The 22858-nt window shown below is 39.1% G+C and overlaps 1 protein-coding gene across 2 annotated transcripts in view; it reads right to left on the reverse strand.

Annotated features, from left to right (window-relative positions):
- sli (slit guidance ligand) overlaps nucleotides 1-22858 on the reverse strand; it is a 301634-nt gene that overhangs the window by 16971 nt on the left and 261805 nt on the right. For both annotated transcript variants that reach the window (XM_043413176.1, XM_043413172.1), the window contains 2 exons: nucleotides 6331-6402; nucleotides 5344-5487 (listed from right to left, as the gene is read on the reverse strand). In XM_043413176.1, the coding sequence (XP_043269111.1) occupies nucleotides 5344-5487; nucleotides 6331-6402 (216 nt within the window). The remainder of the gene's footprint in view (nucleotides 1-5343; nucleotides 5488-6330; nucleotides 6403-22858) is intronic.

A 22858-nucleotide genomic window follows, 5' to 3' on the forward strand; every position in this document is an offset into this window, starting at 1 on the left:
AACTTCGACTGGATTCGAGCGAAACAACACGCTGGCTGAATGTGCCGAGCCCCCCCTCGTGGAGTCGGTACGATTTATTTTTTTTCATCTTTGCTTTTGTTTTATCGTTAGAAAAAACGGCAGCGGCAATTTAAATGGATGGTGAATCGAGTGGTGAATGGAGGGGTTTCATTATTTCGAAAACTCTGTTTTAGAGTATGAAAAGTGTGATGCGCTCGATCGCATCGAAGCCCAAAATAACGACACCAACAACGAGATTGGACCATTAAGCGGAAAGCCTCGGCGCATGAACTTGAATGCAAAACTTTCCTCAGACACTCGTCGTCGGCACCAATCTCTATTTTATTATTCTAACAACGATTTGTACGGAAAATATTCAATCGCAGCTCACTTAACTCTGTACGCTAACAATTTTGATTGCATAATAGATGAACTCCGGTTCAACGTGACCCTAGAATCGCAAGTGGAGCAGCAGGAAAACGCAAGGGAGCAGGGTTAAAGGGCAATAAGAAGTGGAACGTATCACAAGACCCTCTTGCGAAGCTATAGAATTATGGAAAATACTTTTCAGGCCAGTGCTCTATAGCCCGCATCTCTTCTCACCGATCTACTTCGTTCAATGTTTCCATTTTATTATTCTATCCAACTTGTCGCAACGGTCGAGTGTGCCATTTCCCACGTGAATCAAGTCTCGATTTTACCTTGCGGACAGCCGTCCTGCTGGTGCCGCACTTTTCGTCTACTCCGCCCGTTCTTTTACAAGTTCAATCAATTATGCTCGTGGAAACAATCGTAATTCACTGCATGAACTAGGCACAAGTATACGTGCGCGAATTAGAAGCGAAGAGAAAAAGTCTGCTCGCGAAACCACGTGGTGATAATGGAATTTACACCGTCCTAGAGAATTCCATCACTTGTTTTTCCCTATTTTATCGTTTGTATGCAGGTCTTTGTTACGAGCATGAAAAATGGACATTCTGATCAACCGTTTCTACGATGATTCGCTTTTTGACTTTCTCAACGTGGGCAGTGCACCAGAAGAGAGTTGTGAGGATGAGACAGAGACGACATGAGGAGCACGGAGGATTGAACTTGCTCAAGGTTTCATCCTTGACCAGCGCAGAATCCGCTCGGGGCGATTCGCGTTTCATTGTAGCTTGCAATGATCTATTCGGATGTTTGGTTTCTGTCGTTTACGAATTGAGACAAAGGAAGAGCCCAACAATCCGTTGTGTTTGAGTACACAGTGGAAGTTATTTATCCCCGAAAATGATGGTGAGCCTGAGAGCTAACCTATCGCTCAGACGGAGAAACGTAGACGTTCGCGAATAAATAGAGATTTGCCGTTATATAGAAGCCAGAAGGAATTGGAGTCTTGGCTCGTTCCGCAGTTAATCTAGAAAGCAATTGCTGAATTTCGCAATGCCAGAGCCAGAATCTTAGCTCCACATAATTACGATGAATTTGATGCATTCTTCGCGATGCGAAATGCGCCTCGGAGGATGTTATTGGGCCACCGAGAGCTGCGAACGCATTTCTCTGTGTTCACAGGCCCGCGCGAGTGCATTCAAAGCGTTTAATACGCATAACGTCTCATATTTGCCCAGATTCCACTAATTCGTAGCGAACCTTTGACGTTATAGAGACCTGAGAACACGCCACACGTTATTACTCCGTGTGATGAGTTATTCACGATCATTCCCTGATATTTAGAAGTCACAGACGAGCCCGCCTATTCACGCATTCGCAATCAAAGCTTTGATTGAACGGCTTTCTCGAATTATCTGCGATGCTACTGATCGCTGCGTTATAGAGTGATCGAACCTCTATTACGATTGCGTATTAATGCGGTTAATCTCGACTTTTGAATCTGATTATGTAATAATCTTGCGATAAAAGTCTTTAGACTTTTATCGCAATTGTAGAACGGTCGATATCTCGAAATTTTTTAACTTGTAATATCAGATTGAAGAAAAATATGTAACTCGCAATTATTATTTCCGATCGACTATTTAGCAGATCACGTGTTTAACCGAATATTCCCTCTTTTCAAGAGACGCGGTAGCGGCTCGTTTATAATTACTCGAAAATATATATTTCGATAGTTTTCATTTCGAATGCAACTTTAACGGACCATACGAATGTCAAAAGTTCATATTTTCGAATTCAAAATGGAGAGTTGCTGTTTTACAGACAGACCAGAATATGAAGTAGCAAAAAATCGAAAGTGAATTTTTCGAGCCTATAAAACTTAGATATACAGAATGGCGATGGCTCGAAAAAGCGAAAGTCAAAATGGCGATTTTTGAAATTTGAGATCACCGGCGTGAATAAGTGAGTGAGTGGGACGCGTGTATTTTGAGCTCCGTTGCATTTCTTTATTTCGATCGGTCGACTTTCTAACGTTTCGCTATTTCGACTGCTCTCGACTCTGGTGTTTCAGTATTTCAATCTCAGTAATACTTAGTATTTCGTTATTATATTTTCGAAATTGTGAATATTCACAGTATTGCTGATTGTAGTGATTTATGTTTCGAAAGAGTGCTAGTCGAATTTTTGGAAAATCGATATTTTATTGGTCGTTCTATGGGCGATTGTTACATTCTGTTTTCGATGTAAACATTTCGTGTAAAGTAGAAACTTTGAAGTTTCTACTTTATTTATTTTCCCCAAAGTCCTATAAAATCAGGCAAACCGTAGTTGTCTTCATAATCTACGATGAGGGCACCAAACTTATAATTTTTTATTGTCCGTATAGCTTTTTTCTCAACTGATAACGAGACAGTCATATTTCATTCGTACTTGATGCGTCACATCGATTATTAAATTTACTTTATCTCGATGAAAGAGATCCTTCAGGATATTGCAGCATTGCTGGCGGGATGATTCGAGACGTTTGAGAGAAAAATGGGTTATCTCAAAGCAGTTACGAGAATTTCTATGTCTCGATTTATTGCTGCACTAGTACGTGGATTATATCGTTAGGCTACCGTAATACAGTTACTTCCGGCGGAGTTGTTCAGCCTCGGGCTAAAAACGAGAGAGGCCGAAGGGGAAAAAGTTTTATCAGGAGAGCGCTTATCACGATCTGAGAAAGAGAACAGGAGTCTGGCATCTTCTAGGCCCAGCTATGTTACAGGCAGCTGCCACTCGAGTGTTACGAGTCAAAAAGTGCTGTGCGATGCTCAGTTCACTGGCATCCACGGCGTGAAATGAACGAGATTTTTCTCTCTCTCTTTCTCTCTCTCTCTTTCTCTCTCTCTCTCTCTCTCCTTCTTCTCCGTCCTTTTCTCTTCGTTTTTTCGTCAAGTTGAGAAGGAGAGCTACGAATCTCGTTGGTTCTGTAAGCTCTCGCAGGCTGTCTTTAAGAAGTTGGGCCGCCCCGAGCTCGAGAGAGAAAGAGATAGAGAGAGAGAGAGAGAGAGAGAGAGCTCTCTCGAAGTCTCGGATGCTGCGCTGCACATTTTACCCTCTTTATCCCCTCCCTTTCTCTCTTTATGCCTGTTTGTCTTCGAGACTGTCTCAGCGTGCGCGTTTCTCAGAAATCCATCCATCATCCGCCAAAGTGGATAGACGGGACTCGAAAGTGTCCCGTTCAACTGTGAGAGGGACATAGAGATATTCAAACGGGCAATTCCTCTAATCGGATGCTGGATTATCTCATCTTTGCTTACGATCGAACTCACTGTGACTGAACCTAATTTCTCGTGGAATAACCTCATTTTTCTTGGGCTATATCGATTTTCGATAAGGAGCAAATATTTCCAATATTGCGTTAGATTGTGCAGCTATATATGACGAATCGTGGGTTATTTTTGTTTTTGTATTTCGCAACGGTAAAACAAATCTCGATCCGCAAAACTACGAGTACTTGCAATTTTGGAAGGTACGCACGGAGAGAATTAAATTGGAAAAATTACTGTCCAGTAACGATAGTGCGGCGACGAGCTGCAATTCATGATATTATTATGAGAATAAATTGAATTTTTCTATAATAACAATAATATTCATTGGCATTACAGTAGAAACTTTTATCGGAGTATTTCGTAAATTTTCACGTCACGGTGAATTTCCGTACGAATGTTTACACTAGGATGCGGCTATACTGGGGGGACTATAAAACTGAAAATTCCGCAAAATATTTGAAAATTTTAGTGCGTTACTGGAATAAATATTTTTCGTTGACTTGTCCCCGCAGTCAAATATATCCGGTTAATTTTACAGTGAATTTCACGCTAAATATTACCGTTTAATTGTCTCCGTGCGCAGACATTTTTATTTGTTTGCAATAGTAGAAAGAGTAAACGAAACGTCGCGTTCCAAATTTGTTGAAGATCATTATTGCTCTTTGAATAATACTCAGTAAGGATATTTTTGAAAAGGACTTTTAAGGTGTGTCTGCAGAGTGAATTTTTCGAAGCTGCGGCCTAAATGATTGAGGTTGGAAGGAAAGAAAAATTTTTATGTCAAGTACTAGAATAGCGACAAATTTATATATTTGTTCGTATTTTTTTTTGCATGGGTATACACCGTACACATTTATGTGTCTACTATGGAGCATGCATGCTACGTGCTTTCAAGATCTCTTCGAGGTTGCTGCTACGAAGCGTTTTTCCTCTTATTCCTCGAGTTTCTAGGCGTTTTTCGAAAGCGCCGCTACCACTACCGCGGAATTTAGCAAAGTGAGGTTTTTGCAGGATGCCCACACAGTGTAGATCGTCGACAAAGGATTTCTCTCTCTTTCATTCTCTATCTCGCTATCTCTCTTTTTTTGTGTCATCCTTTTTCAACGTGAGTACTCTTTTCAACGGTTTACTGTCCGCTTCTACTTCCGCGAGGAAATATTCTCTTTTTGTGTGTCCTCTTTTCTTTTTCTCTCTTCAACGCTCTTCTGCCAAACGCAACCTCCATTCTGGACTTTTTGAGTTTAATAACATTTTATTCCATTCCTCCTACCTCCCCCCAGCGTCACCCTCTTCTGGTGCCTTTTCATCCCCAAACTGAAATATGATTCGGACCGCGAGACTAGCGAAAGAGAAAATTCTTTTGTGCGTTGTTTTCCGTTTGTTTAATTTCTTTTTTCGTCTTGGTTAATTTTTAATTTTTTCTTCGTACTCGACAGACCCTTTTGAAATAACGACAGAGCCAGAAATGTAAGCGAAAATCGTCTCGTCCCTTACCGCCGAAATGTATAAAGGGTCGACCCTCTTTTTCTCTCACGAGCTTTCGCATTCTCCTCGTCTTCGTGACTATTATTAAACTCACGTAATTATTTCATTACAATGATTTTTTTAAAGGTGTACCACCTTAAGGGGGGAAACTTTTATAAAAAAATGTACTCACAGCCTCTTCAGGTTCATCATGTTGCTGAACAGGGTATCCGGCAAATAACGAATTTGATTGTTGTTAAGGCGAAGCTTCTCCACGTCCACCAGGTCCTTGAAAGCACCGCGCTCAATTGTGTGAATCTGATTATAGGACAATTGCCTTGAAAGAGAAAAAGAAAGAACACAAGTTTCAGGGAATTTTATTTAACACGTTAATTTAGTTTGAACGACCGACGATAAATTATATTCGTTTTTTTCATCTCTTCCTATTCTTCCATTTCCCCTTCACAAGAATTATCATCATTGTCATTATTATTAAAAATTATAATTATTGTCACGAGCACATTGATTCCTAAACGCAGTCTCGATAATGTCATGGAGATTTGATATTTAATGGAGATCGCAGAAGAAAAGGCTTGTCGACGAAACTCGTTTTGCTATGAAAATTTTCAACTAAAAATAATAAACCTCAACATGGAAATGCAAACATAAATAATTGAAAAAGCCGTGACCTATTTCGCTGTTGTCAAGGATGTCAATATTTTATCCTCTCTTCATTAGTTCATTCGAGTACTATCGAAATCCTTGCAGCAGCAGCAGCAGCAACATCAATACCGTTAGAAAATATTCGTCTGTATCAAGTGTTCGATACAACGAATGAAAAATATACCGATTCGAAAAGCTCTCTTGCAATCGTCATTGCCAGATGCTCAAAGCGAGACTCGAAAGCACGTCTGTATCAAACATTCGATAGACGTCGAAAAAAAGATCAAAATGTGTTTGAAGCTCACTTTGTGATACATAAAAGGAATTTTATAGTTTGGTTATAACATAAATATTATTTTTCCATTACCGAAGTGATTTTTATACCCGCGTGAAATGTGAAAAGATCGTTGCCATTGAAAAGAAAAATTTTTCTTTAAATACGACACTCCGGGGCAATTCATTCTCGTATGTACGATTGTTCGACGAATTTTTTTATGATGAAGTTTTTGATACTCACAATACGTGGAGAGCAGCCATGTCCTCGAAGTCCGTTTTGAAGATAACAGAAATGTTATTGCTTTGAAGATCTCTGAAAGCACAAGAGCAAAGAATGCCAATAATTAAACGTTTCGAATAACAAAAATCAAATTCAATGAAAATGAAATAATGAAAGACAAACTCTCGGCACGTTACTACAGTTGGAATGTTTCAATATCGTACAAAGTTCGGAAAAAGTTTTCACGGTGCATATATATATAAAAAAAAAAAAAAAAAGAAAAATGAAATAACTGGAAAAATTCGCCACGTGACAGCCGCAGGGGATATTACGTTTCACAAGATATTCGCGATCCTTCGGGATCCAAGGGACAGGTGTATGCATACAGATATTAAAGAACCAGCAAACGGGAGACTTCGTTAGCCCCTCTGTGAAAATTTACTTTCATCGAAAATGTAAAGAAGAGAGATACGATAAAAAAAAAAAAAACTGGAGAAAAAATAAAATAAATATATAAAAAGCTGGGAGCCGGAACAGTCCGAGAATGAAAATAGAGCGAGATAAAAAAACACACTAGATATTCAAGCGACGACGAAAGAACGAAAAAAAATGGAGAAACGAGGAAAGAATTGCGAAAGGAAAACGAGTCATCGTCGTCGTCGTCGTCTTCGTCTTCGCCGTCAATTGCAGTAAGAAGGAAACGGAGAAAAAAGTACTGAGTAAGTCAGACTCTCGGTCCACTTTATTCCCGATGGGGACGAAGTTATTAAGGTCTTATTAAACCGATTCTTACCTCGCTTTTTTTACCCCTTCGCGACATGAAAAGCCCGAGGAGTGGGATGGGACAGGTAAGGGTAAAGTTGGAGAAAAAGTGTCGGGGGCATCATATACGTATATTTATATATAGCAGTGAGGAAGTAGCGATGAGAAGCAAGAGATTAACGAGATTCTACTTCCCAGTGGAATCCGTTAGTCACATTCGAGCTCGAGGGGATGAAGAGTGAAAGAGCTAAGGAAAGAGAAAGAAAAGCATCGCGCGGGGCAGTAGAAAATTACTTCGGGAGCGTCCCTGACGCGCGTCTCTTTCGCGTGAGCCACGTCGATGACAGAACAGCGCGAACTGCTCGTCTGTCATTCACCCGTCATCGCCAGTCTCACCCTGCTAAGACGCTCGTCTCTCTTCATGTTCCTAATAAACTCCTTTCTTCCGATGTAATACGACACTTCTTTGCTTCTATCCAGCGAAATATGTTGATGGTAAAATCGAATTTACAACGTCGCTATAATTTAGTGCTTTTCCCAAATACAAAACCAGGACGGAATAGCGAAAAATATCGTACCGAGAACAAATATTTCGGATGAAAGAGAAACTCCGTCAACTAAGGAATCGTAAAGATGAGAGAGAAAGTGAGAAACTTTATTATATCCGTTAAAATTTATTCGATATAAGAATTCGGCACAAACACAACATTCGGAAACCCCGTCCCATGTATTTTCCGATCTAGATAACATCACTTCGGAGTCTCGTAAAACAGTTTCTAAGCAGTGGGTGAATACGAAATTCGAATGAAAAGAAAGAGAAAAAAGTTGAAAAGAGCGTTGAAGGAGAGCGCCACGGCGCCCGACGCGTCTGACTGAAATTTTCTCTCGCACGAGGATCGCTATATCTATGTGCACTCGCGATATGGCCTCGTGCGGAAACACTCGAGAGCCACATGGAAAAAGCAAGCCTCCTCATACCAGGACGGATTTGTGCTTCTAAGAACGTCTTCACGGCGTCAGAGACCGAGAGGATTTTCGCCAAGCGCGTTTTCGCCGTTTCGACTTTCGTCCCTGACGTCGTTTCGCCTCGCGTTATATACCGAGCCGCCTTTAAACGCGACTTCCACAGCATGCTCAATTAAAATAACTAGAGCCAGAGCTTCTCGGAATGGAGAAGCTCCCCGGTGATAACCAGCTTTTCCCGAAGCGCAGGTGGCGCATAAAGCGCCGGAGAGATGTGCTTGACGATGCAAAAAAAACGTTGCCCACGCACACACCAGTACTCCGCAGAGCCCATGCGAGTGCCGTCCGAGCAGACAGGTCCGGAGAAATATAAAACCTACCCCGCGTATCGGCTTCCATATTCACAGGCGCGCTGCGCGCTGCTTTGTCAAGCAACGTGATTAAAAATATGAAAAATCGCCCCCGCTATAATTCTTAACAAGATTTCGTGATGCAACACACACGTGCTCTCTCTCTCTCTCTCTCTCTCTAATTATATTAATTTTGTCTTTGATTTTTTCCCCCCATTCTTTCTTTCGAAATATGATTCTTCCAAGACGAAAGATGGTGCTGTAAACTGGCTGATTTTATGAACAAAGTTTTTTCTTAAATTCTACTTGAAGTCATTCGATCATCGAAAATTAATTAACTTTTCAAACTATTGCTTGTAAACAGGGAACTAAAGACGATTTCAAAAATCAAATGCTTATTTTGAATAGAATTAACCTTCCTCTATCTCGGATGAAAATTTGAATCTCAAAATTTAAAACTAAATGAGTTATCGAATCACTTTTTTGACGAACTGTTTTTGTGTCAACCGACCCCACAGTTGGGGCAAGTTGACACAAGCATTGCGGCAAGTTGACTATGGTACTATTTTTATCTGATAATCAACTACGTTTTAGTGAAATTAATAAAAACGAATAGTTATCAATATTATTTATTTGATCATTCGAACATCGAATCAAAATTTTGACATAAGTGAATGTAAAGATGATGTTTGTCCATAAGTGTGAAAAAAAGGAATATTTGATCCTCATCCTCATCATCAAAATCAGAATTGCAGTTTCTACACACACGGAATATTATATTTTTACTAGCACATCTCGGATAGGCCCATTTAGAGCACTCATGTACGTCGCGATACATGTGTTAGCCAAGCCCATACCATTGTTGGCCTACTTACCCCACACTGCTTTTTTTTTAGCAACGAAACGTCCTACCAGCAAATTATAACGATAATTAAGAAAAATACTATGCACAATTATAGTTCAATGTATGAACATTCGTGTAGAGGATTATTATAATAATTGTAAAAAAATCGAGGCAGCACGAAATAGATAAGATTGACGTAAAAATTTGGTTTTGTATCTGGATTTATGAAAATTCTTCACTGTTCCTAAACGGCGTGTCGCTCAGACGCGTTGAAACACACGAACGAGAAAGAGCAGTTACAATGAACAATTATATCAACCGGGTGTAGTTTGCATTCTGTAGTTTGGATGTTATTGTTCATTCGTTAACCTGCCCCGTTGGCCAACTAGCCCCGGTCTTCTCTACTTGACCTGAACCAGAGCAGCTATCACTCGGCGGCAGTATCTAGAACTATCGGCATCTCGTCATACACGCGGGGTATTCGTCTACGTGTTGGGTTTATGAATATTTGAAAAAATTTTTAGCCAAGTGTGTCCCAGCACTGTGAGAGGACAGAAGCACACGGTTTCCGAAAGTTCGAGTAATGTAATATGAAACTCGTTGTCGTCTTCGCCATCATAGTCTTCTCGTCGCCGTCGTCGTCGTCGTAAACGCTGACGAGGGTGGAAATGAATATCCGGGTGGTTTTGACGTGACCTCCTCAAGGCAAAAGAGGCTGAGTGGGGCTGTCTGCAAACTTTGATTACATCTATGCCGGTATCCTCACCGTACAGCGATGCCGTATCAGTCGAACCCTCACAGTTCCTATCCCATAACATCCATTTTCTCTTCCCCTTTTGTCATAAACTTCACACATACTAGTATGCGTATAAGTTACATACACAAATTTATATTTTAAATTAAACGCTCTTATCGTTTGTTCCGTCAAGATTTTACGATGTTTACTTTGCGGAAAATTAGTTTCGGTTCAATTTATTATATGGAACTACAAATTTTAACGATAATGGAAGTTCTGTGAATTGCTTCGTAGAATAATATTCAATTTTAGAGAACACCCGGAAGCTTGAGTTTCAAAGGACACTGCGTGTGCATCCTTTTAGTATTTTTTTTCATGCATGAAATCACTGCAATACTTTCAATCTTATTACACGACTCTAAAAAAAAATTTTTTAGTTTGTCTTAAATGTCATTTCATGATTTTGTGGTTAATTATGCACAGAAACGAAGAAAAAATACCTTTATTTTATATAAAGTTTGCTTTTCTGATGGTTATAATAAAAATACTGATTTTCATGTTTTCATAAGATTTTTAATTAATTTTGATACATTCAAAAATACCCCGGGATAAAAGTGGGGTTCTTACATTCTCATAGTGTGTGTGTGTGTGTGTGTGTGTGTGAGTGATAAATAACAATCGGGTATTTTGTACAAGAGAAGAACATAGATTTACATGGATTTACATGGCGTGTTAATTTTTGAATCATTTCCGAATTTTTTGTAAGTCAGTTTGATAATTAAAATGAATCAAAATAATACACATTTATATTCGTATGGTTTTATACGATGCTGAAATCTGCAACGTTGGAGTCCAACGAAATTAATGAAAATAATATTTGTAATTCACCAATTTTTAATTTCATGAATCATTGATGTAGACTGAGTAACTATACGAATTGCAAATTAGGCAGGTGACAGAACTGGACAATTATTGGAATTGTTGGAGAGTTTTTTCAGATCATTCGTCGGACTCCAATGTTGCAAACTCCAGTGTCGTGGTTTTATTAAAAAATAAACATTGAAATTACTGATTTTCAAAAATATCGTTCAAACGTTCTCCCGGATACAAGAGCAAACTTTTTCATGCCATGTAATTTTTTTTTCGCTCAAATATGATCTAATCTACCAAAATTTCATACTCAAATGTCAATGTCAAATTTTGTGTTGACCCGTGTTATCAGAAATAAAGTATTTCAAATGATTATTTATCGAGAATTAAAAAAATAGGAATTTTGAAAAAAATAGTTGAAAGAGTTTGTCCCCTCGTTGAATTAGTGATTTTTCTCTCAATACGCCCATCAATCACGGTAATTATTTTAACGACATTTATCAAGAGAATGGCCCAGGCTTGGGATTTCCGAAGGACATATATGCACGCACAACATAATATATGGTTCGCGGATTAATAGACCCGCGTGTCTTGTTGCTTGGTCATAAATCGATGATCCATTGCTTATAACGTGCTTTTGCATTGCCAGCTTGGAGCAACATGGACCAGCAGCTTATGCGAGGAGAGCACCAAAGTACACGTTCCTTCCACATAGCAATATTAACGTACACATGCTCGTAATCGTTGGCCACGTTATGCGAGTACATACGTACGTTTACATAACGACACAATGTGCCACACGTGACATGCGCCTTTATATGAAGGACCTACAGGATGATACTTGAACTCTTGGCTCGTCAAAATAGCTTTCCTTTTAAATTTCCGTTTTTCTGTTATATTTTCTGAAACGGGCCGATTTTTTGATGAACCAATCCAATAATCATTCTTATAATCTTTGGCGTCGAATAATTAAATATTTCAGTATCGCGGAAATCTGATGAATCATCATTGGTTTTGGTCGATTGATGTTCGATATTATCGAAGCATTTTTCAAAATTAAAGCCAAAAACATTTTGTTCAACGTTATCGAACTTTCAAAGGTTTTTTCACGATATTCCTGATGGGAATTGAATTCAATCTTTATCAATGAATACTCGACACTTTGATTCGAAACTCCTGAAGTGTGACACGCGTCTTTGAAGCAGTCTGTACGTTTACAAAATGTCTGATCCGCATGTACTCAGAATACGCTCACGTTCGTGTGTTGGAGTCGATCTTCAGCAAGGCAAAAGGCTCATGCTTCGTCCATTCGTGTCCCTCAACGCCTAAGTTACGCCTCTTTGTTTGGCTGGCTTCCCCATGTGTGTATTGGATAGGTTGTCAACCCACGTGAATTCTTCGGTATAACGCAGGCTACGCGCGCGGAAGGTACAACACGCTCGGTACGTGGGCAAATGGTATTCGGTACTTGGTACAATGCAATTGAGCGTCGACGCGTACGCCTCATAACGGTCTTCCCGGGGCACCGGTTATAGCGTTATTTGTGCATGAACTGCATTGTCTACATATGCTTCCCTCCCCTCGTGTAGTAAATGGGATGGAGCCTGGAGACACTTGTAGAGGTATACGAAAATTCGCTACGCCGTGAAATTGACGAGCTGAGCTCGCGATGAAACTGTCGCAACGAAAATTCGCGACGACCTTGCGTCGCAAAGTTTCCGCGCATAGGACAAAAAAACAACAGCGAATCAACGAAGCGGGGAAACACGCAATAAGAATTGGAAAACTTTTTAAGCACTTCTGATCACTGTTGGAGGTGAAGTAAGACGATGATAATAGCGCTTCGGTCGAAATTTTTGATAGTTTCACTGAAATTACTCATGCGGCAAGATGTCAATTGATTGAAAAACGATTATGAAAACCGAATGAATTCGATTGGAAAAAGGGACGCGCAATGAGAGAAAAAATTGAGTTTTAATCTCTCGGGAATTTTGTTTGATTTGCCAGCATCGTAATAAGGTATTCAGCTCGAGGCGATCAATTTCACCGTGCGAAAATCTTATGGCTTTATTCATATCTATGTTGCGATGATATTTTGCGCCGAGCACGTTTTCTACCTACGCGCTTAAGACGTGTGCCTCCTAATAATACAGAATCCTGGATATAAGCATTTACTCTCCCTTCTAAGGCCTTTACTCTCTCTTCTGAAATTTTATTTGAAAGAGAGAGAGAGAGAGAGAGAAAAACAAACGACGAGTCGGGTGAAAAATACACTTTCGCGGGAGCGCCAAACCGTTGGCAGTGCAAGCATTCTCATCGATTCCTACGCGCGCGTGTATTTTGTTCAAGACGTGTCTTTGAAAAACTTTGACATTAATGAACTAAGGTTCGAGATCATGAATCAATTTGGTAACAACACTCGTGGCATTTCGTTCATCCGATATCGTAAAGAGTGACATAAAGAGCCTTGTCCAGCTTATTCACGTGGCTAGCTCCAACTGATTTTTTTTGCAGTGATTTTCATGTTTCTTCGATTTGTAGATTAATGCAGTGGCATCGTTTGATTGCATCGGTGAAACTTTGATTTATAGATGAGTACAACACTTCAGTGGTATTACCTTAAATAGTCTGAGCACAACTTAATTTTTTTGTCCTGCTCTGTTTAAAATATGTTATAAAATAAAGAAATTTGTTGTTTGCTAAATGGTCCATTCTTTGAATTGAGTATCATTATTATCGATTGGCGTTGACAGTGAAGATGGTCACTGACTAATTCGAATATATAGATGAATATAGATATAAAAAAGAAAAAAGGAACAGACGAAGTAAAGACGTTTGTTACTTGGAGACAGTTTTTCTCCGACGAACGGTGAAAAAGGACGTAAAGTTTATGTCATGGAAATATTTAATCAGTTTATCTAATATTTTGCGTTATAATTACGTCTTCACCCTTGAGTTGCCAAAGAACACGAAGATTTCTTAACGTGACGAAATCTATATCTGCGTGATCAAAAGGAGTGATGGAGGTGAATTGATGGATTACATTTTTTCCTTCACTTGAATTACAGTTAATCAAGATTTCGTCAGGTAATCTACTAAAACTTAACGTTTCTTTATAATTTACATTTTTATTGGAATAATCATATTGTTATTCGTGTGTGACAATCTGCATGCTCTATTCGAATGCTCATTCGTGTTTCTTCTCTAGTTCAATGAAGTTCCTCCTCAAAAACTATCATATTGATTACCTCAATTCTATAGTTGTGTCTCATCAATCAATTATCAAATTCTTAAACTGGAGCAAGATCTCGTGAAAATTCTCTTCTCATGTGAGATTAGTCTTGCTCCGAATTAATTATCATAATATTTTTCTCCTAATCATTGAATCCTAATCAAATTCCTATGGCCTTTCAGAAATCATACATTTTCTTGAACCGAAAGGGGTTCATTTTAACATCCTCAATTTGCCTCGTGATGCGTTGCGAATACTCGATCCTTGTTTACTTGCTCTACGTAGCACGTGAAAAAAAATAAATAAAATTCCGATGAAAATTCTATTAATCAAGCTGATTGAATTGTTGGAGACTCTTAGTTTAGAGTAGTTGAAGCCACAGATTGTGGACGAGCGAATTTGAGTTCGGAGGCAGGCACCGAAAAAGTGGTGGTGAAAGGAAACGAGATGTAGGGAACAGAAAATCAGGTGGCGAGAGAGTTCCACGAGCAGCTCTTGGCAAGTTTTACGTGTACCCGACCTTCGTTAATTACTCGTCGCTAAAATGAATGCGGAAACGCAAAAGTAGCGGGGGAGGGGATGCCGGAGCTGGAAAAAGTTGTAATTGCTGTGTAGTAGTTGCTATAGACTTTGGCATAACTATGGACACTCATACTTTTATACATAAATAAAGGATATTCTGTGTTCGTTAAAGCTCTTGCAATGCAAATACTTTCGAAAGTTCCTAAAAACAAATAAATTAACGGTTTTATAAATATTAAGCTTTTCTCGATTTTTAGGACACTCTTTTAATTCGGTAAGACGAAGAAACGTTTGCATGCGTTCCAATTACGGTTTCTCTATTTTTATTATTATTTTTTTGCAAAATCAAAAACGTAACAGCAACAACGAAATATTTTGCGACAATTTTAAATATTGTTGCAGGATTCATTCATCAAGTGGCTTCATTTTTAATAAATTTATTCTAAATTTTTATCAATTTACTAATATTTCTTAGGTTGCTTCGAAAATTTATTGAAAGACATTACATTCTTGCTAAATGTTTCGATGAACGAAAACGTTTGTAGTCATGGTGATAAAGTGTAGCTCATTCGCATTAAAATCCCCATACGAAAGTGTACAGCGGATGTGAAAAAAAGGATTTGGTCATTTTTTTTTGTAGCATGGTTGTCGAGGTTAACATGCCTGGCGACGACAACGAAGATTGGAGGGTATAGAAGGTTTTCTCTATAGAGGTGTTTGAAACCGCACATAGACAAGCTTCGTGACGGTTCTCACGTCCGGGGTACGCCGGGCTTTGCGAACAGTCTAAAATACATAGGGTTCTTGATAATTTACGTTGGAAAATAAGTGTGGAAAAGTTGTTGTGAGAGTGTCGGCGCTCGATGTTAGCGTCGTTATTTTCCTGCTCCCCGGAAAACTTGCCCATTTCTCGCGTTTACGCTAAAGCTTCAACGGATTCTCGAGACGTCGGCCATGTTGAAGGCAAAACTCAACAATATTCCACTCGTTTGGATTGCTGAGAAATTATACTTTCCTTTTTTTCGTCCTTTCACTGTAATGTTTTAACAATTAATTATTTTCTCATTTCTTTCGAAACTTTGTCGAGCTTTCAGGACGTGGATTTACGCAAACCTATAGTTATATTATCGCAGCACGTAAGCTCCGACCGCCGCGCAGATTTCAATATGAAACTAACTCGTTTCGTAACAGCACTTAAAAACTCTTGAGAGCTGCGATACTCAACGAGTGCCAGACGGTTTTCTTTTGTTCCACACGAATTTTCTATCAATCCTAATTACATCAATTTCTCTACTAATACTCGAGCGAATCTCGTCGTGGTGTTCGATACAATTGATCGAGCTTGTACGTTTCATTGCGTATGTTGACATATTTCATGCAGTGGGTTTTAATCAGGAGGCTTAAATTTGTTGAGATTAGTGCGAGAGTGTTCCTCGAGTTCATTAGTCTTAAGGTTAGTCGAGCATAAATTAAAAACTGTATTTGAATGATGAAATTCTGACACGAAGAGAAAAATTCTTTCCAGGAGTATTAAAGACGAGACTCTTTATGGCATGTTGCACAATGCAGAAAACTTTTGAACAGCATCTCTGTATTTCCATTCTCATTATATAAGATTATATAATAATATGCGCATCGTTAGATGTGTGCGAGTGTGTTGTTTTCCGTATGTTTGTGTGTGGCTGTTGTTACTCTTGGTTTCGTTTCTCGATCTCTTGGTTAGAATGAAAAATTAACGTCGACGTTAATTAACCAAGTCGCGTTAACGGTAATTAGTCGAGGCCTTCGTCCCCGGGCTCGTAGTTGCGTTGAGTAGAGGCGCGAGAACCTCACGAGCAGTTCTCTCTCTCTCTCTAGCTCTTCTTTGCTTTTCTCCCTCGCTCTCGCTATCCGGAGCTTCATTTTTCCCCTTCTTTTCTCCTTTCCTTCCTCTCCTTCTTTCTAGTTATAATACTGGAGCTTCGTGTGTCGCGAGGTCGTTTAGATTTAGACGCCTGATTTCCTAGCATGAAAGAACCCCTCACCGTCCAGAGGCCTCACTGCACGCACTCTAGCTTCCAGATCCCTCGCCACTCGCACTCATTAAAATTTTTTACTCGCGCTCTTTAAAAACTGTTCCTTCGATTGCGACTAAAAAATCAGGCGGCTCGTGCGCTCGACATTAGCTACGATACTACTTCTTTCTTATCTCAATACGCGTAATTTATAGTTTTCAGATGCCTCCGTCGTTCCTCTCGTTGTTACAGTCCGTTATTTTTTCTTTGCACTTCAGCTTGTTCGAATCGTGTTGAATTAGCATACCAAGGAAGGACTTTCATATATTCCCATACAAATTGCACGATGTATAACAATTGAATAATGATACCCTCCTTGAAACAAAACTGTTGAATGTTTTGTTGTGACGTTACAAATGTTAACGGGTAAGAAGAAGATTTGAGTGGAATATTGGTAGCGGCTTCAGTAGCTCAATGGGAAGCCAGATGACCGGCCATTGAGATATTCTGATTCGGAGACCCTTTTTTCCAAATCGATCTCTTGTAAATATTAGAGAGTTCTCTTTCACTTGGTTTGGTAAAACGAACAGAATCAGCAAAAAATCTTAATCACGAGTAGAATAAGAAATAAATAAAAGATTCATTAGAAGTGTTGAATTATTAAGTATTTACAGAAGCGAATATAACCTCTTAAGAGGCTCGTGTAAAGTAATTTTCTCATTATTTCGTATTGAATTTTCAACTCAATTTTTGTCACTTCAAGTAGTCGGCTCAATTATGAAAAAAGGTCTCAATAGAGATTTATGAGCACAAATTACCCAGACTACTTGAGTAACGAAAGAAATGCACTAGTCTCAGATGCAACAGAACTCGAAATAAGTCAGTCCATTAGCGAACAGATCCTCACCTAGGCCTTTGGACGAAAGGATTCAGTTGACTCAGTTGAATTTTAATGGAATATCTGACGAGCGAAACGATTTCTCCTCAAGGCTCGACATACAAACATCGTGCCAGAGTATGTTCATATCTATGGCTATATAAATATATAATCATGTGAACAAGGTTACCTGGATTATTAAAGAGGAGTTAAACAGTGCTGGCAATCGATCCTGATGGCAAATTACTGATCTTGGTAACATTTAATTAATCAACTGTAACTTCGAAACTTCAAGATGAAACAACTGCTATTTTATTTTCTCGATTCATTACAACTGATACAAATAATTCTTGTCTTGAGGATAACAAGACACACACAAAATCAACAAAAACAGAAAGCTTACTAGAACAAACTCATTTCAATTTTCTTTTATTTTTTCCAATATTGCCAATTATAAATTTGGTAACTACATTCACTTTCTCCAAACAATAAATGATTTTCTTCGGCTTCCAGTACTAACATAATATGAATGCAGCTATGGAATTTTTTTTCTTTCTTTTTCGTTCCTCTACATTGAAAATTAAAAAAAAAACGTCCAAAATCGCAAGCCTTTTCGCAACGCCATGAATAATGTTCTAACTGAAATTTGACTAAGAGATAAAGCTCGAAGTCTTCGTGAGAAAATGGAATCGTATAGAATTGAAAAGTCATGGTGCCAAGATAATATTAAATGTGTTGGCCGAGTTAGCTTTAAAATGTCCTGTATTATATGTATACGTAAAGCTCGAGAGGGCTACGCTCTTGAAAAATTCTCGTACCTTCGGGTCTGACCACGTACGGTCGTCGGTGATTTATTCACTGGATGGTTGGTACCGGTCGACTGGCCGAGAGACGGAATCTCGTCCGCAGTGGTGAACAAGGACTCATTGTCAGGCGTCCAGCTCGGACAATGAATAATCGGAGGCAAAGAGAATTCTGCTCTTTCCGCTATCTCCTTCCTTCTCCATCTCTCCTTCTTCTTTTTTTCTTTACTATTTCTCATTCTGTTTTTCTGCATCTCAGTACAGAAGATTGTTCGGACAAAGACTTTGCACGATAATAATAATAATAATAATAATAATGATAATGATAACAATAATAAGCTCCACACTCTTGGGTCACATTTTTTGTATCCGTAAACTTAGTCTATCGTCTTGTTGGACGGTTTTGTTGTTCGAGCTACTCTTAACTTTTAAGTTGTAGCTGAATCGTCCGTCTCGTCGCCACTTTCAATCTTAAAACCTTGTGAATTCACCTTCGAATATATAGTAAATATATAAATACACGGGAACAATGAAGAAGCAGGAGGCTTCCGTGCTTTCGGCCGAGCTCGTTTTGTTCAAAGTGGTTACATCCATTCACGCGACTCTGACGCTCGGATTAAATTGTCCGTAACTGATTCGATTTCTCTTTATTCCAACGATAAAATGCTGCTTGTACAGAGAACCGGGCGTTCAATGAGAGAACTCGCCTGCCTATTACATTAGAACATATACAGACACTCATGGACGGGCAAACACTGATAAAAATAAAAGAGTGCGAGAGCGAGACAGAAAGGACAAAATGGTCCACAGGGTTACGGAACATAGAGTTACCCGGTTTTACTGCGCTATACGAAATGGTGACAGTAAAGCTCTTCTACGACGATAAACTCAAATGGGTTTGTGTTGCCTCGTTACGTGGATCTTGCTAGAGCGCGAAAAGCTCTCGTCAAATCGAGCAATTGTCAATTTTGTATTTTCTACTGCGCAACGCTCTTAAAAACGAAAGAACTGTAGTCCCTTATTTTTCTATTTATTGTGAAATTCATTCAATTACAAACTGATTGTCGTGACCTACAGCAGTTTTATATTAATGAAATGGCACAATTGAGTTGTGGCACTAAATATTCTCCGACTGCCAATGGATTCGACAAAGATCCATGATTTTTTGATGCCAGTATTTTTGTTTGAATTTCGGGGAAATCGTAGGATTCAATTTTAATTCAAGAACGAAGACAATTACAATACTGTTTATGTTTTTTTTTATTTTTTTTTTATCGCTATCCAACTGATTCAACATCTATACATATATCGAGGGTAGATTTTTTGTGGAAATGCGCTGATTGATTGCAAGTACGGTCAGGTGTTTCAATGAAAAACTTCATTGCATTTAAATTGGATGATTTTATATGTAGACTGGTCCGGATATCGAGCTTTTAGAACGATCCCGCTTCAAATTGAATACATCAATGCGTAAACAAAGCGGGGGGATTCGTTGTTACGTATTTTCATGTCCGCGTCACTCGGGTAACATTTTGTGTATTAAAAAAAAAAAAAACAAAAAAAAATGAAAAAAAAACACTCTCAAGCACAGCATCATTTTGCCAATTAGAGCAATCACAGATAAGAGTTGAATTTTATGCAAAATTTCAAAATGAGCAAGTTCAAGACGAAGAATTTTCGAAAGTGTTTCATGAGCGACGACGCGAAAGCAGCCGATAAAATGAAAAAAACTTTTGTTCCATGTAATTGCTGGATTATCCCATGCATTTTGTGCTCTTATCTCATCGGGAAAGCACTTTTTTTCAGCACAAAGCTCCCTAATTACATATATATCACGTCGTATCTGTCTGCCTGTGTGTGTGTGTGTGTACCGATTGTGAAAAGAGAGAGAACAGCCGGAGCGCATGAATTGTAGGTTAGAGTTTCAACGTTTCTCCGAAGACCACGAGAGTCCGCTTTCGTCCTAATTATCGTTTATCATGTAAAAAAAAAGAGAGAAAAAAACATTCTCGTGTGACGTCGGAAATCGGCTGTTGATAAGAAAAAAAAATATGTAATGTGCATGTTAAATGAAGCTTGTGGCCAATTCACGTGCATGCACTAATAGCAGGATAGATAGCAAAAGTTTTTAACACCCTCCAGCGTTACACCCTTTGCGAGGGTTCTCGGTGTTTCTTTCTGGTTATACTTTCTTTGCGAATCGTAAAATCAGCGACTCCGTTTCGGGCTCTTTCACACAGTTCTATGTACCTATGCCACGAGCGATGTGGAGCGAACGCATAAGGACGTTGTTATTTATATGTACAGAGATATGTGTACACTAAAGTATATACACAAAGTGGCTTAGGGCAGCTGCAGGATAGAGCCGAAGTTGTGCCTCGTGTGGTCAAGTCATTAGGTACCAGAGAGCCCATCCATTTGAAATGCTGCTGGATTGCACTCTGTTTTGTTGCGGGTGATCGAGCGACAGACTTCTCGTTGCCCTCGCCAGCTCTCGTGGTATATTCACACAGTACACGTGGACTCGCTTTCCCGGCCGGATCATTGGGTTCGACACCGAACGGTAATCACCTGCGACAACATCTAACGATCTGGCTCAGCAAAACGAGGGAGATCCAAAAAGTGAGAAGGAGAGAGGGAGACGGGGATGTCGAGAGGCAGTCGAAAAATTGCTACCCGGCGTGGTCAACGATTTATCGTTGGGGCCACCCAAACGCAAGAAACTTCAACGAAATATTTATCGTCTTGCAGCATTATTAAGTATAACATCTACAACACCAGTATATAAATGTGAGTTCTCGTGGCAAGAGCGAGGCAGTGAGAGATGAAAAAAAAAACAGAAACGTTATTTGCTGGACCCTATTTTATATTCCTGCAAATAATTGGGCTCGTAATTTTTTTTTCAGTCGCATATATACGCAGGAAATCATTGAACGATTTGTCGTTGATTTTTTAAAGCCATTTGGGAACTCGCTGAACATTACTGTACTCCTGGGAGCAGCGTCGAAAGGTTGGGCGGTTTCGTTGACTCAGAATGCCTTTTGCATATTTATATGCACACATGTGAGATATATAATGAGTACGATAGACAATATATAGATTAACGGCCGCCGGATGTATCGCAATTACGAAGCTAATAAAATATCCGGATCAGGATCTATAAATTAGCCAAGAAGCAATCGTAAATTAAACTGCTCATAGTCCATTATATTACGCACATTTTCACTGGGCGAAAGAGCTCCATCCATGTGTGTGCGCCGAGCATACAATATCACCTGTTCAAAAAAAAAAAAAAAAAAAAAATAACGCTGAAGTTTCCTACGTATAGATACGAGCAATTTTCTATCAAGATTTAATTAATTAGATTATTCTATAAGAAATCAATTACCTGCTTGCCAACCTCATTGTTCCAGCCAATATACAGTTTGTATACGCTGCATCAATGTTTATTATCCAAAAATTTGATTGGAGATTTAAACTCAATAAGGTGCTTCCACGGTTTCCTCTATTCACGTAAAGTTTCACGTGCCAAAGCAATAAGACAGTTGAAATTTCCGTCATAGCATATATCCGACTCGTAATTCGATTGAGATTCGTCAGGAAAAAAATCAGAAAATTTCATTGCCTTGGCTCTACGGTGTTGCATACGAAATTCACTATATATCCAATATAAAAGTTGCTGCTGTTGCTGTAGACGTTTATACAGCGTTGTAAGGCTGCAAAACTGAAGTTATATTGTGATTTGAGTGTATATAGAACTATCAACCTGAGATGAGATAGTGGAGAGGATGAAGGATCATGACCGCGCGTTCACGATCATGATCACTATCACCGACACCCATCGAGGATGAGATTACGATCTTAAACCTCAAGACCTCGGCTTCCCAATCCTCCTATACAGGCTCGTCGATACATTCGTATGCGAGTGTTTGTACGTGTGTGTGAGATTGCATTGAAAAGTGCCGAAGCCATTTTGTTTTCCGTGTTCCACTTTGCTTTATAGTGCATCCGGATGGAACAACAAAACAGAAGGATCGGATCGCGTGAAATTGTTCGGGAATAAATGAGAAGCGATAGGTAATTTGCTGTTTTTCTGAATCATGTAATTAAGGAGATTCGCATCAATTTGGAAACTATTTAAAATCGAAAGTGTCTGATTTATCGAACAGCATTATTACAGCTTTTCCCCGATACTTTTGCAACCATCTTCTCAAGAAAAATTAGCGACGATTATTTCGATATTTTGGTTGTGAAAATTGGGAATAGTGTCACGATCGAAATAATTGTTGGAAATTTTGCCATTACTGACGATAATTATCAATCACGGCAGACGCGAGGGAATTTTCTGATATCGATACGATCAAACGTCTGAAAATATTCTGCTATTCGTGAATTAGTTACTACTTGAGTCGACAAGAAACTATTTTCAAGTTCCGAATTTGGATCATCGCGTATTTTCTCGACAGTTCCATTCGAGGCTAGTTATTGTAAGTCTATCTTTCCCCAATAGCTATCTTGAGGTGCTCGGATAATAGGAAATAAGTAGGTTTTGTGGAGATAAATGTCTCGGATAATTTAAAACATTTTTATTGCCTG

The sequence above is a fragment of the Venturia canescens genome, chromosome 1, assembly GCF_019457755.1.
Source record: "Venturia canescens isolate UGA chromosome 1, ASM1945775v1, whole genome shotgun sequence".
In the NCBI taxonomy this organism is placed as follows: Eukaryota; Metazoa; Arthropoda; class Insecta; order Hymenoptera; family Ichneumonidae; genus Venturia; species Venturia canescens.